Source organism: Rana temporaria, chromosome 5 (genome assembly GCF_905171775.1).
Source record: "Rana temporaria chromosome 5, aRanTem1.1, whole genome shotgun sequence".
Lineage (NCBI taxonomy): Eukaryota > Metazoa > Chordata > Amphibia > Anura > Ranidae > Rana > Rana temporaria.
The window spans coordinates 363,520,762-363,541,813 of record NC_053493.1 but is presented as its reverse complement, the minus strand read 5'-3'; the positions used below and the strand labels follow the sequence as shown (position 1 = coordinate 363,541,813).

At 44.2% G+C, this 21,052-nt stretch overlaps 1 protein-coding gene across 4 annotated transcripts in view; it reads right to left on the bottom strand.

Annotated features, from left to right (window-relative positions):
• The window catches only part of MATN2 (matrilin 2), a 162,250-nt gene that overhangs the window by 119,787 nt on the left and 21,411 nt on the right, over positions 1 to 21,052 (bottom strand). For 3 of the 4 annotated variants that reach the window (XM_040354754.1, XM_040354757.1, XM_040354756.1), the window contains exon 2: positions 2,026 to 2,142. In XM_040354754.1, coding sequence (XP_040210688.1) covers positions 2,026 to 2,140 — 115 coding nt within the window. In that variant the 5' untranslated portion in view covers positions 2,141 to 2,142. Of the gene's footprint in view, positions 1 to 2,025; positions 2,143 to 15,915; positions 16,019 to 21,052 lie in introns of those variants that run through there. The other variant, XM_040354755.1, reaches the window with a different exon arrangement.

Here is a 21,052-nt window from a genome sequence, read left to right as displayed (position 1 = left end):
ATATCCCAATTTAAAAAAAAAAATGTCCTCAGTTTAGGCCGATATGTATTCTTCTACATATTTTTGGTAAAAAAATCGTAATAAGCGTATATTGATTGGATTGCGCAAAAGTTATACGTCTACAAAATAGGGGATAGAATTATGATTTTTTTTTTTATAATTTTGTTTTACTAGTAATGGCGGTTATCTGTGATTTTTGTCAGGACTGAGATATTACGGCGCATCGGCACCTGAGTGACGCGGCGGGCACGCAGTCTCTCTCCATATCTGGGTAGGTGATGGTCAGTCTCTCTAAACATTGGCAGTCTCTTGCTCTCTGTAAATGGGAAGTTGCTGGGCAATTTCTCTCAATAACTAGTCAGTCTCTCTCCATATCTGGGTAGGTGATGGTCAGTCTCTCTAAACATTGGCAGTCTCTTGCTCTCTGTAAATGGGAAGTTGCTGGGCAATTTCTCTCAATAACTAGTCAGTCTCTCTCCATAAATGGGTAGGTGATGGTCAATCTCTATAACTAGGCAGTCTCTCGCTCTTTGTAACTGGGAAGTTGCTGGGCAGTCTCTCTCTCTCCTCAACTGGGTAGGTGACAGGCAGTCTCTTGCTCTCTGTAACTGGAAAGTTGCTGGGCAATTTCTCTCAATAACTAAGCAGTCTCTCTCTCCATAACTGGGTTGATGCTGGGCAGTCTCTCTATAACTAGTCAGTTGCTGGGTAGACTTTCTTTCTCTGCAGACACCTTTAACTCGGCAGTTGCTGGGCTATTTCTCTCAGTGACTAGGCAGTCTCTGTCTCTCTGTAAATGGACCAGTTGCTGGGCAGTCTCCCACTCCCTACATATGCATTCTCTCTCTCCCTCTGTAACTGAGCACTCTACACCCGTAACTAGACATTATGGGGCAGATCCACAAAGCGAGTACGCCGGCGTATCTACTAATACGCCGGCGTACTTTCAAATTTCCCGCGTCGTATCTTTGTTTTGAATCCTCAAAACAAGATACGACGGCATCTGGGTTAGATCCGACAGGCGTACGTCTTCGTACACCTTCGGATCTAAGATGCAATTCTTCGGCGTCCGCTGGGTGGCGTTCCCGTCGTAATCCGTTGCGTCGAGTATGCAAATTAGCTATTTCCGACGATCCACGAACGTACGAGCGGCCGTCGCATTCTTTTACGTCGTCTCTAGTCGGCTTTTTCCGGCGTATAGTTAAAGCTGCTGTTTGGTGGCGTATAGTTAAACCTGCTATGTTAAGTATGGCCGTCGTTCCCGCGTTTAATTTGAATTTTTTTTTTTGTTTGCGTAAGTCGTCGGGATGGACGTAATTTACGTCCACGTCAAAACAATGACGTCCTTGCGACGCCACGCTAACGGACGCGATCCCATAGGGATTCATTACAAGTCCGTTAACGGACTTGTAATGAACGGACGAACGGTCCGCTAGTGTGAAAGGACCCTTAGTGTAAATGGGCAGTGTAAATCTCTAACGATGCAATCTCTGTAAATCCTGGTTCATCAACCAGGCAGTCTATAATGCAACAGTCTGGACAGTCACTCAAAAACGTTGAAGTCGTGTAAATGACAGCTGTGCCTGTTATATGGCAACTCTCATGTGAACCATGTCACAATAAAAGCAGGTTTCAGGTACAACTGTGAGTACAATCTCAACAGGCCCGTTCATGCTGTGTGCGCAAGTTCTTCAAAGACCCAGGCTGTAAGTAGGGCAGCAGGTTGATTGAGGGTCTGCGGACCTGGTATTTACACATATATACCAGTCAGCAAATGTTCAAAAGTATTACTGACAGCTATATTGTGTCTACATATCACCACTCTATATTCTTGTATCACATGTGCACTTTTGTTTTGTCCAGCTTTATAAATAAAGATTGTCAAAAAGTCCATTGATTTTTCAAGCACAGGTCTACAAATGACAGCTCGTTAACATGACAAATCTGTCTACTTCTTGGCTCGGCTGTGTGGCGCTGTCACATATAGTAGGCGTGCAAATGTTTCAGTTACATGTTTCTACTTACTTAATAAATCAGATTGAATTTCCACCTCAGTTTTTCCACCTGACTGTCGTTTCTCCACCGCCTCCGTAGCCAGGAACAGGAGTGGAAGCATGATGCACGTATTCACAAGAGCCATGCCTGAAAGATGAGAGGAAAGCCACTGCCATTAAAACTGGAAATAAAATGAGTGAAGTTTAAAGCTGAACTTATGGTACACAAAAACGTTTCATTTAAACCTATTTCTCGATAGCCACCTAGGATATAATTCCACCTTGTGTGCACCAAGTGCCTTCACAAAACAATAGCCATAGATCAAAGGTAGACAACCTGGGGTGCCCAAGTTGTTGCAGAACTACAATTCCCATCATGCCTCTGGGAGTAAATGTAACTGCCAGCCTTGCAATGCCTCATGGGAAATGTAGTTCCACAACAGCTGAAGGGCCCCAGGTTGCCTACCCCTGCCATAGATGAATCAAAATGTTGCTGGTTTCTGCTGACCCGGACGAATATCGAACCACCTATGGGCATCTAAATTACCCCTCTTCAGCAGTACATTACTTAGCTACCCTGCTGCCTCATTCAGCTGCTGGGAGACACAAAATATCCAGTACTTCCAAGTGTATAGAAACATGTGACTCCCTTTCCTTTCACTCATGTGACGTTCTTGGTGCCTATCCTCAGCCCTGTGGAAGCTTCAATTAGAGAAACACTGGGGCAGATCCTCAAAGCCATTACGCCGGCGTATCTGTTGATACGCCGCGTAATTTCAAATTTTGCGCGTCGTATCTTTTGGTTGGTATCCACCAAACAGATACGACGGCATCTGTGTTAGATCCGACAGGCGTACGCCTTAGTACGCCGTCGGATCTAAGATGCAATTTTCCGGCGGCCGCTGGGTGGCGTTTCAGTCGTTTTCCGCGTCGAGTATGCAAATTAGCTATTTCCGACCATCCACGAACGTACGAGCGGCCGTCGCATTTTCTTACGTCGTTTTTTTTCGGCTTTTTCCGGCGTATAGTTAAAGCTGCTATTTGGTGGCGTACTCAATGTTAAGTATGGCCGACGTTCCCGCGTATCATTTTAAATATTCTACGTCGTTTGCGTAAGTCGTCCGTGAACGCCATTTACGTTCACGACAAAAACACTGACGTCCTTGCGACGTCATTTGGAGCAATGCACCCTGGGAGTTTTGACGGACGACGCATGCGCAGTTCGTTCGGCGTGGGGACGCGCTTCATTTAAATGAAACACTACTCGCCGCATTTGAATTACGCGCCCTTCCGCCGCGAGAGATAGACTACGCCGCCGTAACTTACGGCGCAAATTCTTTCTGCATTCAAACCAAACAAAAGTAAGTTACGGCGGCGTAGCATATCTCAGATACGCTGCGCCGGGGCAGATCTTTGTGGATCTGCCCCTCTGAGTTTACCAGGGCTTAAGGCTGCATTCACACCTGAGCGTACCGTTTTGCCGCGATTTTGCAGTGTTTTTTACCGCGTTTTGTCGCGATATTTGCAGCGTTATTTGCCGCGTTTTTTTTTCGCGAATTTGGACAGGTCTAAGGGCCACCAATGTTAAAAACATAAAAATGCCCAAATTTTCCTAAAAAAAAGTCCCAGAACTTGTTTGAGCTTCAGGCGTTTTTGAACTTCTGGCTTCAGGCGTTTTGTAGTGGAGATGTGAACCATCTCCATAGAGAATAATAGCTTTTTTCCCCTCCAGCGTTTTGTAGCTTCAGGCTTCAAGCTACAAAACGCCCAGGTGTGAATGGGGTCTTACTCATAGCTAAATGGAAAGTCAGAAGAGGAAAAATGATTATGTCCTATTAGGGATGGGGGCATAAAAGAGAACCAGAGGCTAGCTTCAAGAACCAGAGACAGTAATCTCCCCATGAAAAATATGGGGATTGTTTGGGACTTTATATGAAGCATGCAGCCAGGGAGATGACACAACAAAAGTGTGTCTGGTGGGTAATTAGTAAAATAGAACTACATATGTTACATTATAAGCATATTGCATGGCAAAGAAGTAAAATACATAAGATTTATTTCATACAGAATATATAGCAACATGATAATATACAGCATACAGTAACATATTAGTTCATTTTGTAAACTTTCATAAAAACATCTACAACAGTCTGATAGCTGACACGTTTCATGGCTCCCGCCATGGGAAAATAGACTGGAAATAAAACCTATAACTTTAAATAAAATGTTTTATACGCTAAAAATTATAAAAAAGACGCAGACACTTGTTGGATATTAATGGCCGCGGATGTTTATTATTGGTTTTAATTAACTGGATAATAAATAGTTATATAAATAAATAAAATAAATAATAACTGATGGGTAATAATAATAATTTAAAGAATAATAATAAATATATATACATAACTTTTAGCAAGCCTAGCCAACACGGCTCAGGCTGCAACCAAAAATACCCATTGCAAAGTAACCAAAGCACCGAGCAGAATGAAAAGGGGGCATTAATTAGTGCCCACAACATGGGGAGAGTGGCTGGCAAAATAAATAAAAAATAAATAAATAAATTAAATTTACAGTAAACGTTATTTTATATGTCTTTTTAAAAAAAAAATGGCGTCCTGTCAGCTTCACTATGGCTGTCAGGTATAATTTGGGCGGGTAGAAGCCTGGTTTTGGGCGGCAAAAACGTTATTTTGAGCGGGAAGGCTGAAGTCACGTTTTTCCCGGTCTTTTTCAAGTCACGTTTTTCCCGGTCTTTTTCAAGTCACGTTTTTCCCGGTCTTTTTGGGGCTATATAAGCCCAGCACCCCGAGGCATTAACCAGCTGTAACCTGGATCAGCGTGGTGTGCTCCCCCTTCCCTCCCACCCTGTCGCAGCACCTGTTATGTGTCATGTCACCCTTGAAGTCAAGGGGGGACTTGTATTTATTTATTATTTATGGTATTCGCTCGAGTTTTATGACTGAGCGAGATCTTGAGAGAGAATTTTAAGTTTGGAAAGTTATTTTAAGAAGTTGAATATTGAAAGTTTTATTTATTAAGAAGTTAAATTATTAATTGGATTATTTATTTATTTATATATATTGATATATTTACCAATAAAGGTGCCGCGGCCATTTCTATTACCAAAAAAGAAAATGAATAAAAAAATAATTATTATCAATAAAATTATTTAAATACACTTTGGTATGTTGAGTTTTTATTTATAGGTATTAGTTATATTTATTTGGTACAGCCTACATTCCCATGAACATAGCATAAAACCCAACTAATAATATTTTTTTTTTTTTATACTTTATTCACACTTCGTCCCTCTCTGTACAAACACAAAGGTGACCCACCACATAATAACACCCGCGACATAAGTAATGAGAAAAAAGGGGGGGGGGGGAGAACACCACAGTTCTTCTGTCTCTGAGGCGACTGAGCTCCGGGCCGCCGGAACCCTTCTTTAAATAGCCCTAAAATCAGCTGGTTCAAACTAGATTTGAACACTTTGCGCGGGCTTCTTTCCCTGTTGCTAGACAGAAAATTCAGAAAACTGGTTTTTACTTGTTTAAACTTTAGGCGGGCTTTTCCAGTTGCTAAGGGAAAAAATCTGCCTGTCCCCTCAGACCTGTGAGCCCGCCAATTAACCCCTTACATCCTATACTACCTAATCTTGCCTAACCTCCCGCCATTTTCCCATGAGGAAAATGGGGCAGAGGCTGCCATATCCCTTTTCCCTTCATTCTTCAGGAGCAAATGTAAGATAGGAGTCTATAAAAATATTAAGAGCCCATTCACATCTAGGCGAAAAAACGCCCGACGCCGGACGCTTGTGCCGCTAGAGGGGAGAATTCCCATTGCTGTATATGGAGATGGTTCACATCTCATAGACGCCGTACGCCTGTCGCCTGAAAAAAAGTCCCGGACCCTTTTTTTCAGGCGACATTGGCGTTCGGCCATTGACAGCAATGGGAAGGATTTGAAAAAAAAAAAAAAAAGATACACTATTCGCGGCAAAATACGCCGCGTACGCGGCGTTGCTTGTCGCGGAGGTGTGAATGCAGCCTAAAGGTTACTATAAATTGAAGAATGTTATAGTGGTTCTGTCTATAAGAGGAGAAGGGAAAAGGGATGGAAAAATAAACACCCAATCATATTACAGACCAACTATGAATCTGGGTGCAAGGGTGGAGAGCTGGAAGCTGGGCGGAAAGGTCATCAGCCCCGAGAGCTGAGGTAGTAAACCCCATGGCACAACGATGGAAATTACCAGCAGGAAACCGCAGTCCCCGGGAATGAACCACCATATGTGAAATGTGTCAACATACATCTATAACAAGGTGTAAATTTAAAGGGTCACTAAAGGAAAAAAAATGTTTTGCCTAAAATTAATGTCTGCAACGTAGACAGACAGAATAGTGTAATGATTCTGTTAAAAAATGAGTAAATACCTATTAAATTCCTTCATCTTTATCACCTCCGGCGTTCTAGTTTCTGTTCTCTCATTCACTTCCTGGTTTGCATCGTCTGTTCATGTAAGAACTACATTTCCCAGTATGAATTGCGGCAAACCCAGTAATTCACACCTCCTTGAAGTTTCTAACACGTAGAGAGCGTCCTGCCACACAGATGTAGTTCCCAGGAGGGGGTGAGCACGTTACTCACCACCGCAGTAAAGCCCCCCATCACGGTGGTCAGTAAAATCAGACAAGCAGGAAGTGAACAGAACAGAGAAGAAATAGAGCAACTTCTGAGCAAAAACGAACAATGAGGAAGTGAAAAGAGGAATGTCTGCAGGTAAAGGATGCTTATTATGAAAAAAAAAAATTTCCTTTACAACCCCTTTAAAGCGGGAGTTCACCCATAAATGCTGTTTTTACCCTTAGATGGATGCTCATTTAGTCTAGGGGAATCGGCTGGTTGTTTTAAAATCCGAGCATTTCTTACCGTTGTAGAGGGCGATCTTCTCCGCCACCTCTGGGTATGGGTCTTCGGGACTGGGCGTTCCTTCTTGATTGACAGTCTTCCGACAGGCTTCCGAAAGGCTTCCGACGGTCGCATACATCGCGTCACGAGTAGCCGAAAGAAGCCGAACGTCGGTGCGGCTCTATACTGCGCCTGCGCACCGACGTTCGGCTACTTTCGGAAAATCGTGACGCGATGGATGTGACCGTCGGAAGCCTTTCGGAAGCCTGTCAATCAAGAAGGAACGCCCAGTCCCGCAGCCCATACACGGAAGTGGCGGAGAAGATCGCCCTCTACGGCCCCGTACACACGACCAAACATGTATGCTGAAACTGGTCCGCGGGCCAGTTTCAGCATACATGTTCGGTCATGTGTAGGCGCGAGCGGGCAGAATTCCAGCAAACATTTGCCCGCCGGGCCTTTTCCCAGCGGGCAAATATTCCTGGACTTGTTTTAAAACCGTCCGCTGAAATCCTGCCCGCTCGGACATGTATGGTCGTCAGTACAGACCTACCGTACATGTCCGAGCGCCCGCCGTCCCTCGCATGCGTCGAATGACTTAGACGCATGCGTGGAAGCATTTAAAAGGCAGGCCCGCCCACGTCGCTGCGTCATCGTCGTGGCGACGGCGCGGACACGCCCCGTGTATTGTTTACGCGCGGACTTCTGTACGATGGTTAGTACAGCCATCGTACAGAAGTCCCCGGGCAGACATGTACGGTGAAAACGGTCCGACGGACCGGTTTCATTGTACATGTTTGCCCGTGTGTACCCGGCCTACAACGGTAAGTAATGCTCGGATTTTAAAACAACTAGCCGATTCCCCTAGACTAAATGAGCATCCATCTAAGGGTAAAAACAGCATATTACCGGTGAACCTCTACTTTAATGTGAAATAATGCATAAGGGTAGAAGATGAGGTAACTAATTATTAAATGAAAGTGTAGTAGTACTTTGACTAAAAAAGGTGAATAATGAGTAGAACTGTGCCAAAATGTAGGGCAGTATTTGAAAAGGTGCAAGGTAGTATAGTATGCCTCAGGGATGGAGAAATTTGGTCAGTTATTTTTGATGCCTCATATAAACTCCCAACCCCCTATTCCTTCTTCATTAGTCGTCTCCTTATGATGTAAAAAAGGAAGATGATGGTGCGGGACGGGACCTGTAGAAGGAGAGTGGTGCAAACGAGGAGGACAATGCTGGACCCCCTGGGTATAGTATAATATTACAGCATAAAAAGTGCATCAAAGGTCAGGGGTAAAAAGATTGACACTTTTATTGGGAGGATGAAGTTTCACTTTAAAGCTGGATTCCAGTTATGGCATTTCTTTACTTTAAAGGGGTGGTTCCCCCTAAAACACATTGCTAACAATAGATTCGTAAGACCCGTTACACTGCGGGTAGGCTGGCTTTTTTTTAATTTTTTTTAGTACATACCGATATCTCCCCGTCTCGTTCCTTGTCGGTGGGCGTTCCTAGTTGATTGACGTTCCTCGGACGGGCGCGTACGTGACGTCACGACTTTCCGAAAGAAGCCGAACGTCGCTGCGCATGCGCCGTATAGAGCCGACTCTATACGGCGCATGCGCAGCGACGTTCGGCTTCTTTCGGAAAGTCGTGACGTCACGTACGCGCCTGTCCGAGGAACGTCAATCAACTAGTTCCGCCCACCGCCTAGGGACGAGACGGGGAGATCTCGGTATGTACGAAAAAAAAAAAAAAAAAGCCAGCCTACCCGCAGTGTAACGGGTCTTACGAATCTATTGTTAGAAATTAGTTTTAGGGGGAACCACCGCTTTAATTACAAATTAAATACAATTTAAGTATGCACGTTCCATACCTGGCTGACCCCTGTGGAGAAAACACTTTGCATTTTTTCAATTAATGCACAACATTCTCTGATTGGACAAGCTTGAGACAAAGGGCAGTGACAGCACAATCTCCAGCCCGTCCAGAGGACACTTTGTATTCATTGAGAAAATGCAAAGTGTTCTCTAAAATGGCAACCATGCCGAGCAGGTGAGCTTGTGTGCTCAGTAAGCAGCTGCTTGGCACAAGACCTGTGCCGACACTGTAGTAGTAATGTCTATTACAATGATTTCCAGCTTCTATGGGGATCTCATAGGTATGGCACATACATACTTAAGTACACCGGTCCATGCCGGACCAACGTAACTTTGTAAAAATTGCCATACCTGGACTTTAAAGGGGTTGTAAAGGTCCGTTTTTTATTTTGTAAATAGCTTCCTTTAAAGCGGTTGTAAACCCCAAAAGTAAAAAAAAAACTGCAAGAAAAAGGCATAATGAGCTAGTATGACTAGCATAATAGCTCATTATGCATTACTTATCTTAGATCGAAGCCCCCGAAGCCGTCCTCGTCTCTCCCTCCGGCCGAAGACATCTCTCCGGAAGGTTACTTCCGGGTATCGCCGATCCGGCGCTGTGATTGTCACTCCATGCATGCGCGTGGGAGTCGTCAAAGCCGGCATTCTCCATTGAGAAAACCGGCATTTTCAGTGCACCTGTGCTATTGTCTACGACACGCATTCGCTGTAGACAACAATGCATTGTTTTTGGCAAAAATCTCCTAAACCGTCTAGGAGATATTGCAAATACCTACAGGTAAGCCTTAATCTAGGCTTACCTGTAGGTGAAAGTTGCAATGGAGGGTTTACGTCCATTTTAAGCTAGTGCATTGTTGATTCACTCACCTTTTCCTTCGATTTCCCTTCTAAATGTTTTTTTATTTGTCTGAATTTCTCACTTCCTGTTCCTCCTCAGTAAGCTGTTCTGGCTGTCTAACCCCCAACCAGAATGGCTCGGATGATGGGGGCAAGCTTACTGAGGAGAAACAGGAAGTGAGAAATTCAGACAAAGAAAAAAAACATTTATAGCTAGATTCAGTTTACACCGTCGTAACTCTGAATCTACGCCATCGTAAATTTAAGCATATTTTGGAAACCAGATACGCTTAAATTAGGCTAAGATACGAGCGGCGTAAGTCTCCTACGCCGTTGTATCTTAGGGTGCATATTTACGCTGGCCGCTAGGTGGCGCTTCCGTTGAGTTCGGCGTAGAATATGCAAATGACTAGATACGCCGATTCAGAAACGTACGTGCGCCCGTCGCAATTAGTTACGCCATTTACGTTAGAGATACGCCGGCGTAAAGATAAAGCTGCTCCCTAGGTGGCGCAGCCCATGCAAGGTATGGACGTCGGAACAGGCCTATCTTTTTACGTCGTTTGCGTAAGTTATACGCGAATAGGGCTGGACGTAATTTACGTTCACGTCGAAACGGCGTACTTTGGAGCAATGCACACTGGGATATGTCCACGGACGGCGCATGCGCATGCATCAATCACGTCGGGTCACCAGTCATTAACATAAAACACGCCCCCCTGTTCCACATTTGAATTAGGCGCGCTTACGCCAGCCCATTTACGCTACGCCGCTGTAACTTAGGAGGCAAGTGCTTTGTGAATACAGCACTTGCCTCTCTGACTTATGGCGGCGTAGCGTATATGCGATACGCTACGCCGCCTCAAAAGTAAGCCGCCCTACCTGAATCCAGCTACAAGAAGGGAAATTGAAGGAAAAGGTAAGTGAACCAACAATGCACTAGCTTAAAAGAACCTATTTAGAAAATAAAAAACAAACCTTTACAACCCCTTTAAGGTTTTCTGCTTTTTGCATGCCTAGCGTAGTTGACCAGAATCAGAGAAAGAAGCTGTGGTGGTGGTACTTCCTAAGCCAGGCAAGGACCCTTTGCAACCTGATTCTTACAGGCCTATATCGTTATTAAATTCAGATGTTAAAATTCTGGCACGTATTCTGGCAACGAGGCTCTCCACGGTGATAGCTAGGCTGGTCCATGTGGACCAGTCAGGCTTTATCCCTGCTCGGGACATAGAGCGATTCTCTCGCTCGACGCTGCCAAAGCTTTCGACAGCGTCGAGTGGAGGTATCTCTGGTCGGTGTTGAATAGATTTGGCCTGGAGGAGGACTTTGTCAAATGGATAAAACTATTGTATGCAGCCCCGTCAGCGAGAATTAGGATAAATGACGAGATGTCGGAGGCCTTTTCTTTGTTCCGGGGCACTAGGCAGGGGTGCCCTTTGTCGCCCCTGCTTTTTGCCCTAGTGTTGGAACCCTTGGCCGCTAGAATACGCACGTCCCCCGACATAGTGGGGTTTCGGCGCAGGCATGGAGAGACCAGACTGTCCTTGTATGCGGACGACGCACTGCTGTATTTGGGGGACACGGAGGGGTCCCTGCTTGCCGTGATGCAACTCATTGAGCGTTTTGGGGATCTGTCTGGCTTTGCCATTAACTGGCATAAGTCGGTGCTCCTCCCACTCGATGACCCGCCTTCGGAATTGCCGGGGATAGCGTCCAGAATACAAATAGTAGACTTCTTTAAATACCTAGGAATTACAGTGACTAAAGACCCAACAGACTATGTAACCCTAAATCTTAAACCTTTACTACATAAATTTAAAACTAAATGCTCTGCCTGGTGTAAGTTACACCTGACAGTAACGGGACGAGTAAACCTGATTAAGATGGTCTGGGCTTCACAGTTGTTGTATATTTTGCATAATGCCCCGGTGTGGATCCCGAAATGTTGGTTCCAACGCATAGACTCCCAATTCCGGTCCCTTATCTGGAACAATCGGGTGGCCAGAATAAAATTCCTCACTTTACAATACCCTAAGGATCAGGTGGGAGTGGCGGTTCCCCATGCTCAGACGTATTTCTGTGCAGCCCAATTACAGCACTTTGCAGGTTGGAACCAGCCAGCAGTGACGGACCCTTCTAAGGCCTTGCTCATTGACCCAACCACTTCGTACTCTGCAATGTCTCACATGGAGATGGGTTTCCCTGGGGCCCCGGATACGTGCCCTACGATTTGCCTCTTTAAAAAATTGTGGAATGCTGTTAGGAGGAGGATGGGGATCATGGGCTTCCTGCCTAGTACGCCCATTTGGCGGAACAGATTCTATACCGAGTTAGTTAAAATTCAGGACTGCTCCAGATGGGAGGCAGCGGGCATTCAATACTTAAGTCAAATCTTTGATGGGGCGGCCCTGAAATCATTTGAAAGGCTGAAGGAGGAGTTCCCCTTATTGGTCGGGTCACAATATCAATACATTAGGCTAGCTCATGCGATTAGATCCCAGGGTCATTGTTCCACGTTGCGACGGGAAGAGTCTCGCTTCTTAGGCTCAGTCTTTGATGACACTGAGAAAAAGGGGTTTATTTCCAGGGCGTACCTACAGCTACTGGCACCCATACAAGCACCTGATGTTCTTCCCTGCAGAGGGAAATGGGAGAGTGACATATGACTCATAGATGGGGAGCAATGGGAGCAAATACTGAGTACAGGTCCTTTGGTCTCAGTCTCAGCAGCCCAAAGACTGTCACATTTGTTTATTCTTCATAGAGTCTATCGAACTCCAGTACAATTGCACCGTTGGGGTAGGCGTGATACACCCATATGTCCCAAATGCCAGGCTCACCCGGGTGACCTCATCCACATGCTGTGGAGGTGCCCCAAGCTAGTGAGGTACTGGAACGCTGTGGTTAAGATCATTAATTCTACCTACCAGGTCCAGTTGCTGGCAAGCCCACTGGTGTGCTTGCTGGGGGGTATAGATGAGGACCTGTACCTGCCTCCTGTCTACACCGCCTTGCTTAGACTACTGTATTTGGCACGGAAGCTTATAGCGAGATACTGGTTGTCTGCCCGGGTTCCGTCGAGCCGACAGTGGATAAAGGAGGTCAATAGGATCCTTATAAGGGAGAAGAACACATACTTGCATAGAAAGGCACCACAAAAATTTGACAACATATGGCAGGGGTGGCTGGGATCCCCAGAAGTGGCCCCTCCACAATTGGTACTTGATAGGCTGTTACTTGGTTGAGGACCTAGTTAAATACAACGGTGGGATGGGACCATCTCTCCAGACTATTGATTGAGCAGTTAATGGGATATATGGTCTAACAAACGTGATACCTTTGGCATCAGGCTGGGCTGGTTCCCCCCCCCCCCCTTTATTGTTTTTCTTCCCCCCCCCTTTTTTTTTTTCTTTTTTATTATTATTTAGTGTTTTATATTTCTCTTATGTTTAATGTGCCTAAAGGTGGAATACCAGTAGTATGGAAAAATCGCTTTACTACTGCTACTAAGAATATGTTTTGCTCCTTGGCTTGGTGTTCAACTAAATATGTACTCTGTATGGCCTTGTTTCCTTTTGGTCACTTGTATGTACTGTACATGCCTGGTATTCTGTACTGCTACTGCTTTTCTTTTTCAAAATAAAAACTTTTCTGATTTAAAAAAAAGAATCAGAGAAAGACTTTTTCTTATGTCTACAGGCCTAAAGCTTTGCAGAAGTCTTTTTTTTAATTATGAATGGTGCCAAAAATAAAATGTAGGCAAGGGTAAATATTTATTTTGAACATTATTACTGCAGTTTGTTCTCCTTGAAGGAGATGAAGACAATGAAGACACAGTTTTCAATCGGGATGAAAAGAAGTGTAGAATCAGCAGAACACAATGCATCGGCACAGTTCTCCCAAATCCACAGCTGTAATTGCCATCCAGACTTAAAACCCTTTAGCAGACACCTCTGCACACAGACGTTCTAGGAATCTGACAGCCAGACTTATTTGCCCCCAAGTGACACACAAACACGGAAATCTTCCTCCAGTTTACGAGCTTTCGTCAGCCGCGTTTTATACTTGCACTTACTTATGGCCACTACGTTCAACCTGCGAAGACTCAAATGTATGTTTTGTCTTGGAACCAGTTTAAGGAAAAGTAATCTTAGATTACGGGCAATATAAAGAGATCAACATTTGTCTACGGTAATGGTCCTATTAAAACAGGAGTTCCTTGCATGTCGGACAGTTTAACTCAAGTCAACTTTGGCTGAGTAAACCCTCTGGAATTCTTTGGCAAGATCCTTTTTTCCAAAAACATAACTGCACAATATATTCACAAGGAGTGGTAGCTTACACCACTAAATAGACATTCAAAGTTGTAGTCATTGGATTGCAACTCCACTTTTAATTTTTTTTTTTTGCCCCTCCTCCCTTTTGTATAGTTGAAATAAGGAGCCCAAGCTATATTTGACCACTCCATGATTCAGCAATGTCCTCAGCTTCTTCCTCTGTCATGTGCTGCCAGTCCTCTTCGGGCAAAGCACATCACTGCCAATTTCTCGTCACGGACACAACCTCGGTGGGTGTTATTATGCAGGCTAGGCTCGTACTCCATTACTGGGAGGAGCTCACATCATTACGTGAGCACTGTTTAGGGAGAATGTCCACAGCACAGTGGTGTGCACTGAAACAATAGAGCAAAATGTCTTGTCTACATGTTGGGCAACTGCATTGGCCAAGTGCAGCCCACCACATATGGTATTGAAGTACCCTCCTAGTCTAGGGTAGGCTGCTGGAGAAATTTAGTTTGGCTCCCCTGTAATCAGAGGAGCAGGGGTTTATTATTTAGGGCTCCTCAGTGTTTCACAGGCTGCTGCTCTGTTACTTTCCCCTGTCTTCTACAGGATTCTAGAGCCATAGTGGCAGGAAGGATGGGGCATGCAGCCTGAATATTTATGGGACTCTGGCCAATCCCTGGGAAGGTATGTCCAGTAGGTGGTGAGAGAGCCCATAAATAGTCTAAGGCCTAGGCAGCAGGGTGCAGTGTTCCTGGGTCCAGTCCTGCAGGAGGAGACCCCTGGTGCAGGACCTTAGAGGAGGAACTTTCAGGAAGACAACAATGTTCCAGCTAGGCTTACTGTAGCTGGGGGGCCTATTCACAAGTTCAAGTCCAGGGATCTCTCACTGGAGAGAGCCAGGAGGAAGTTGGGGAGAAAGAGTTTAGCTGTCCTATGGTGGCGTGAGTCTACATCTCCCTTACTAGGAAGAGCCTGGTGGATATCAGCAGGAGGCAACCGATAATTCTGTGGCTGTGTGTGTAAATAACCCCAGGGCTGAAGCATAGTGATCATGTGTAGCTTTTAACTTTGGAAGCATTACAGGTTACCAACAGCATAGAGATCCCGTGAGACATTCAATTTTGTGCAGTGCAGCCGGAAGTAAGGAGTCCTCAAATGGTTCAGTTCTACAGTTTACCGGGGTATCCCATGCTACCTATCCAAATTCATTGTTCCCAATGAAAACCCAGAAAGAAACCTCTAGACTGATCTCTGAAGCAAGTGGAAGAAATGTGACTTGGTCTCGCAAAACGAGGACGATTCAGGTCAAATCGGTGTGCAGTACCGCATTTGGCCTGAGGTGGGGGTGTCGGAGCTGAGCAGAGCCGAACGTCGCCGATTTCAGCTGATCGGCGACGTTCGGAAATGCACGGAAAGGCCTGAGGACAGCACGGCTGACCTCTGCAAATCTTGGGTACGAGGTCTTTCCAAGGTTTGCAGAGGCCAGCCGAAGTGTCCTCGGGTATTTCGGCCGTTTCCGAGGCTCTCCGGCACCCCCCGCCTCTGTCCGCATGCGGTATTGCATCCCATTGAAGTCAATTCGGAACAAATTATTTTCATTTCGTTGACTTCAATGGTGAAACTCGCTTTGATATGCAAGTACTTTGGATACAAATATTTTAGTGATAAAAGATACAGTGGAACCTTGGATTATGAGCATAATCCGTTCCAGGAGAATGCTTGTAATACGAGGTTCCACTGTATCTTTTATCACTAAAGGTTTGATTATGTCAGCTTATTGCTTCTAAATCCCATAAAGCTCTGATTCCTGACACTGTATGCCAAGATGCATCACTAGTAGTCTGCACAGGTTCATAACTTTTTATCATGCTGGGAATGAAGGGGGCGCTGCTCATCGAGCTCATTTTTACAAAATAAAAAAATAAAAAAAAACCCTAACCCCTCCCCACCATAGCAACCTCACCTATTATAAGCCCTAACACCCCCATCCAAGTGCTTACTCACTTTTTGCTGACTGCAGTAGCCTTCTTCTGTATTTTCTAATTCAGGACTGCCCAGGTTTGCACAGTATATACCCTTAAATAAAGCCATACATGGATGAAATATTGGCCCATTTCTGCTAAATTAGTTGAAATTCTCTCAGCACCCTAAGAACAAAAAACACAGAGGAAAAATGGGAGTGATTTAAAAGCATACTAAATAAAGGTATTGGCCAGTACATTCCAATGGGAAATAAGTTTAAAAGAGCTCAAAAAAAATCCTGGATTGCTAAACTCCAATGTAAAAATGCATATAAAAGCAAAAGAAAAAGCCTTCATAACGTTCAAGGCTGAGGGGTCATTGTCAGCATTTCAACATTACAAAGAATGCAATAAGAAATGTAAGGGTGAAATCAGGGCGGCCAAGATAGAACACGAAAGGCACATAGTGGAGGAGAGTAAAAAAAAATTCTTTAAGTATATAAACAGTAAGAAAGCGAGACCAGGACATATTGGCCAAATAAAGGATGATGAAGGAAATTTGGCTACAAAGGACAGAGAGAAGTCAAAGGTTCTGAATATATTCTTCTCCTCAGTCTTGATAAAGGAAACGGGGGGGGGGGGGATACAGTAACCAAGACTGTAATGTAACACATCACAGGAAGCACTCTCATGGCTAACAGAAGACAGAATCAAATTGCGATTTAGCCTCTTGGAGATATATATGTAATATATTATAAATCAGTAGTACCATCATCCAAGGAATTATAGATATAGAGATCGGAATTATTTGGTCCCCAAACCAAAGTTCCGAAGGGCGGAGGCAATTGGACTATCTTGGTACAGGTTTGAAAAGTAGATTTAGGTGTGGAAACACATATATAGAAAAATATAAATTAAGTTTTTACTAATACAAAATCAATAAAAGACAACACAAAATCATATACAGATTAATCTGTATTTAATCTTTATATGATTTTGTGTTGTCTTTTATTGATATCGTATTAATAAAAACGTAATTTATATTTTTCTATATATGTGTTTCCATACCCGAGTCTACTTTTCAAACCTGTTCCGAGATAGTCCAATTGCCTTTACCCTTCGGAACTTTGGTTTGGGGACCAAATAATTCCGATCTCTATATCTCAGAAGACAGAATAAGAAATAGACTTTAAAAACATAACATAAATAAGTCACCGAGACCAGATGGCTTACACCCGGGCCTATTTTTCAAACTTGTTATTTACAGGAATTTTTCAAGCTTGTTATTTACAACTTAACAAAAAGACCTCAGAACTCATATTTACACAAAAATGCAATAAAAAAAATAAATTGAAATTTAAAAAATAAAATAAAAATTTTGCTTTTAACCTGCAATGGTATGGAGATGGGTGGGGGCCATCTTCCCCTCACTCACTGCCGGCAGCTCTGGTAAGCGGCGGAGGGCACTGGAGAGTGGCGGAAGGGGGGCCCCTATCCCGCCGCCGATAAAAGTAATCTTGCGGCGAATCTGCTGCAGAGACCACTTTTATCTGAAAGAGGACCGCCCGCTGAAGAAGAGGATACCAGGGTTATGGTAGCTAGCTGCTGCCATAACAATGATATCTCTCTTCAAACAGCCGCCGTATAATGACGGTGGGCGGTCCGTAAGTGGTTAAGGAGCTCAGCCAAGTGATAGCCACACCATTGTTCCTAATTTTTATGGACAGCTTGCTGACTGGAATGGTACCAGCTGATTGGAGAAAAGCCAACTGTAACGGACCTATGCATGCTGCCGGGACATCGATAATCTTCATGCAGGGAGGACTACAAGGAACTGCATGGCTTGTCACAATTGGATGTACCACATTGTATTCTGAGCTCAAAGGGTTAATTGGACAAGGATCTCTTTCACTGCTGAATGCTAATGTACCTTTGCATAGCTAATGAACTCTCTCTTGTGTAGGTAACCGCCCCCCTGTGAGGTGTATGCTGATGGGGATTATGTGTGAGTGATAATTGTTTTAAAGGTTAATTGAATTCTATTGTCTGATCAAACTAAGTTTAGGAGCCAAAACGGCTAGCGACTGATTGGCTCAAGGGAATGTCATTATTTCAAAGTGTGTGTATTGAAGGCCCCCCTGGGTGGGGGGGGAGTGTCATTTGTTTCCTGTACAGTTTGTAACCAGATATAAGGAGGAAAAATGTGGCATTAAAGCTCAGTCCTGCTTGACTCTGCAAACGTAGCCCGTCTCGTTTCTTGAAAGGGCGTTTGATGGGATATACCGGCGGTACCTGCATATCGCAGCTTGCCAGGGAAAAGGACGTCTCCAACGGCTGAGACCCTCTCACTAGTCCGGCTAGCCGTTACACCAACGTATTTAAAAAAGGGCCAAGATATATCCCTGGGAAACAGGAATAGTCTGCAAGCTATTAGAGGGAATGATAAGGGACTATATACAAGATTTTAGTAATGAAAACATTATCATTAGCAGTAAACAGCATTGCTTCATTAAGGATTGTTCTTGCCAGACCAAACTATTAACCTTTTATGAAGAAGTGAGCTGCCATCTAGATAAAGGAAGTGCTGTGGATGTGGTGTATCTAAATTTTTCAAAGGCATTTGATACAGTTCCCCACAAATGATTACTGTCCAAACTAAGGTCTGTCAGCATGGACCATAGGGTGAGTACCTGGATTGAAAACTGACTACATGGGTGAGTCCAAAGGGTAGTCATAAATGGTGAGTACTCGGAATAGTCTGGTGTGGAAAGTGGGGTCCCCCAGGGATCTGTCCTGGGACCAATCCTGTTTTAAATGAGGTTTAATGTTTAAAAATGTAAGGTAATGCATTTGGGTGCCAAAAATACGAACGCAAGTTACTGGCTACGGGGAGAACCTCTGGGGAAATCTAGGATGAAAAAGGACCTTAGGGTCCTAGTAGATGACATGCTAAGCAATGGCATGCAATACCAGGCTGCTGCAAGTAAAGCCAACAGAATATTTGCATGCATTATAAAGAAGATTAACTCCAAAGATAAAACAATAATTCTCCCACTCTGCAAGACTCTGGTCCGGCCACATCTTGAATATGCTGTCCAGTTCTGGGCACCAGTCCACAGGAATGATGTGCTGGAACTGGAGAGAGTGCAGAGAAGGGCAACAAAGATAATTAAGAGAATAGAGGACCTCAGCTATGGGGAAAGACTACAAGCATTGAACTTATTCTCTCTGGAGAGGAGACGCTTGAGAGGGGATATGGTATCAATGTACAAATACCGTACTGGTGACCCTAGCATAGGGAAACAACTATTTAGTGAAAGGGAATTTAAAAAGACACGCGGCCATTCACTAAAGTAATAAGAGAAGCGGTTTAACCATAAACTGTGTAGAGGGTTCTTTACTGTCAGAGTGGTAAGGATGTGGAATTCTCTTCCACAAACAGTGGTATCGGCAGGGAGCATCGATAGTTTAAAAAAAACTATTCCACAACATACAAAGGTATACGATGTACTATTGACATAAATACAAAAACACACATCATAGGTTGAGCTTGATGGACTGATGTCTTTTTTTCAACCCCACCACCTATTATTATTATACAGGATTTATATAGCGCCAACAGTTTGCGCAGCGCTTTACATCAGGGAAGACAGTACAGTCACAATACAATCAATACAGGAGGGATCAGAGGGCCCTGCTCGTTAGAGCTTACACCTATGTAACCAGCTGACCAGAGGAAACAGAGGGTTAAATTCTTAGCCAAACAGTGCCTGTATCCAGTCTGATGCAGGCCATATTGAGTATTTAGGAAGACAATAGCCGGAACTACAGATTCGTCCATCCACACTGTTGATCATGGATGGGGGATGGTCAACTTATCTCTCATGTTCAGTCCTGTGGCTAGCTTAAGAATTGAATGGGGCTGTTATTATGCTGTAACAGTATAGCCCCATTCAATACCATAGGTATAATACCTGCCATGGTAACTGATGTACTACTGAAAACATATTATTTTCTCACATTCATGGTTAGTAGAGAAGTGTTCCTTTAAATTGGTTGTCGGTGGAAAAGTGCTAACTTACATTGAGGGTCATTGGGAAAATGCCACCTTACACTGGTGGTTAGTAAATTGCTCTCTTACAATGGTGGTCAGTAGAGAAGGAGCCCGTTGCATTTGAGGTCATTGGAAAAAGAACCTCCTAACATTATTGGGCATTGCGAAAAGGGCCACCTTACACTGGGGGTAAGTAGAAGAATGGCCCCATTGCACTGCCGATAAATGGAAAGAACAGTCCTTACATTGGAGGTGTATTAGTGATAAGAATATCCACAGATTGGAGTTAGTGATTATGTATCAGAGAGGTAGAAATTGAACATTGCTCAAGAGAACCCTAGCAACCTCTGGAGGAACCCTAGTTGAGAAACCCTGCTCTAGAGGAACCCTAGTTGAGAAACCTTGCTCTAAAGGAACCCTTGTTGAGAAACCCTGCTCTAGAGGAACCCTAGTTGAGAAACCTTGCTCTAGAAGAACCCTAGTTGAGAAACCCTGCTATAGAGGAACCCTAGTTGAGAAACCCTGCTCTAGAGGTACCCTAGTTGAGAAACTCTGCTCTAAAGGAACCCTAGTTGAGAAACTCTGCTCTAGAAGAACCCTAGTTGAGAAACCCTGCTATAGAGGAACCCTAGTTGAGAAACTCTGCTCTAAAGGAACCCTCGTTGAGAAAGGCTGCTCTAAAGGAACCCTAGTTAAGAAACTCTGTTCTAAAGGAACCCTAGTTGAGAAAGGCTGCTCTAGAGGAACCCTAGTTGAGAAACTCTGCTCTAGAGGAACCCTAGTTGAGAAACTCTGCTCTAAAGGAACCCTAGTTGAGAAAGGCTGCTCTAGAGGAACCCTAGTTGAGAAACTCTGCTCTAGAGGAACCCTAGTTGAGAAACTCTGCTCTAAAGGAACCCTAGTTGAGAAAGGCTGCTCTAGAGGAACCCTAGTTGAGAAACTCTGCTCTAGAGGAACCCTAGTTGAGAAAGGCTGCTCTACACAATGCATTCTCCTTCTTTGAGAACTACAGCAAACAGTGCTCCTTGGCCATAAGGTCAGCATTTTCATAATTCTTGGATTCAGGCCATTTAAATTTCAAAAACCAATAACCAATCATCAACAAGGACTTAGGTAACAGGGTGGT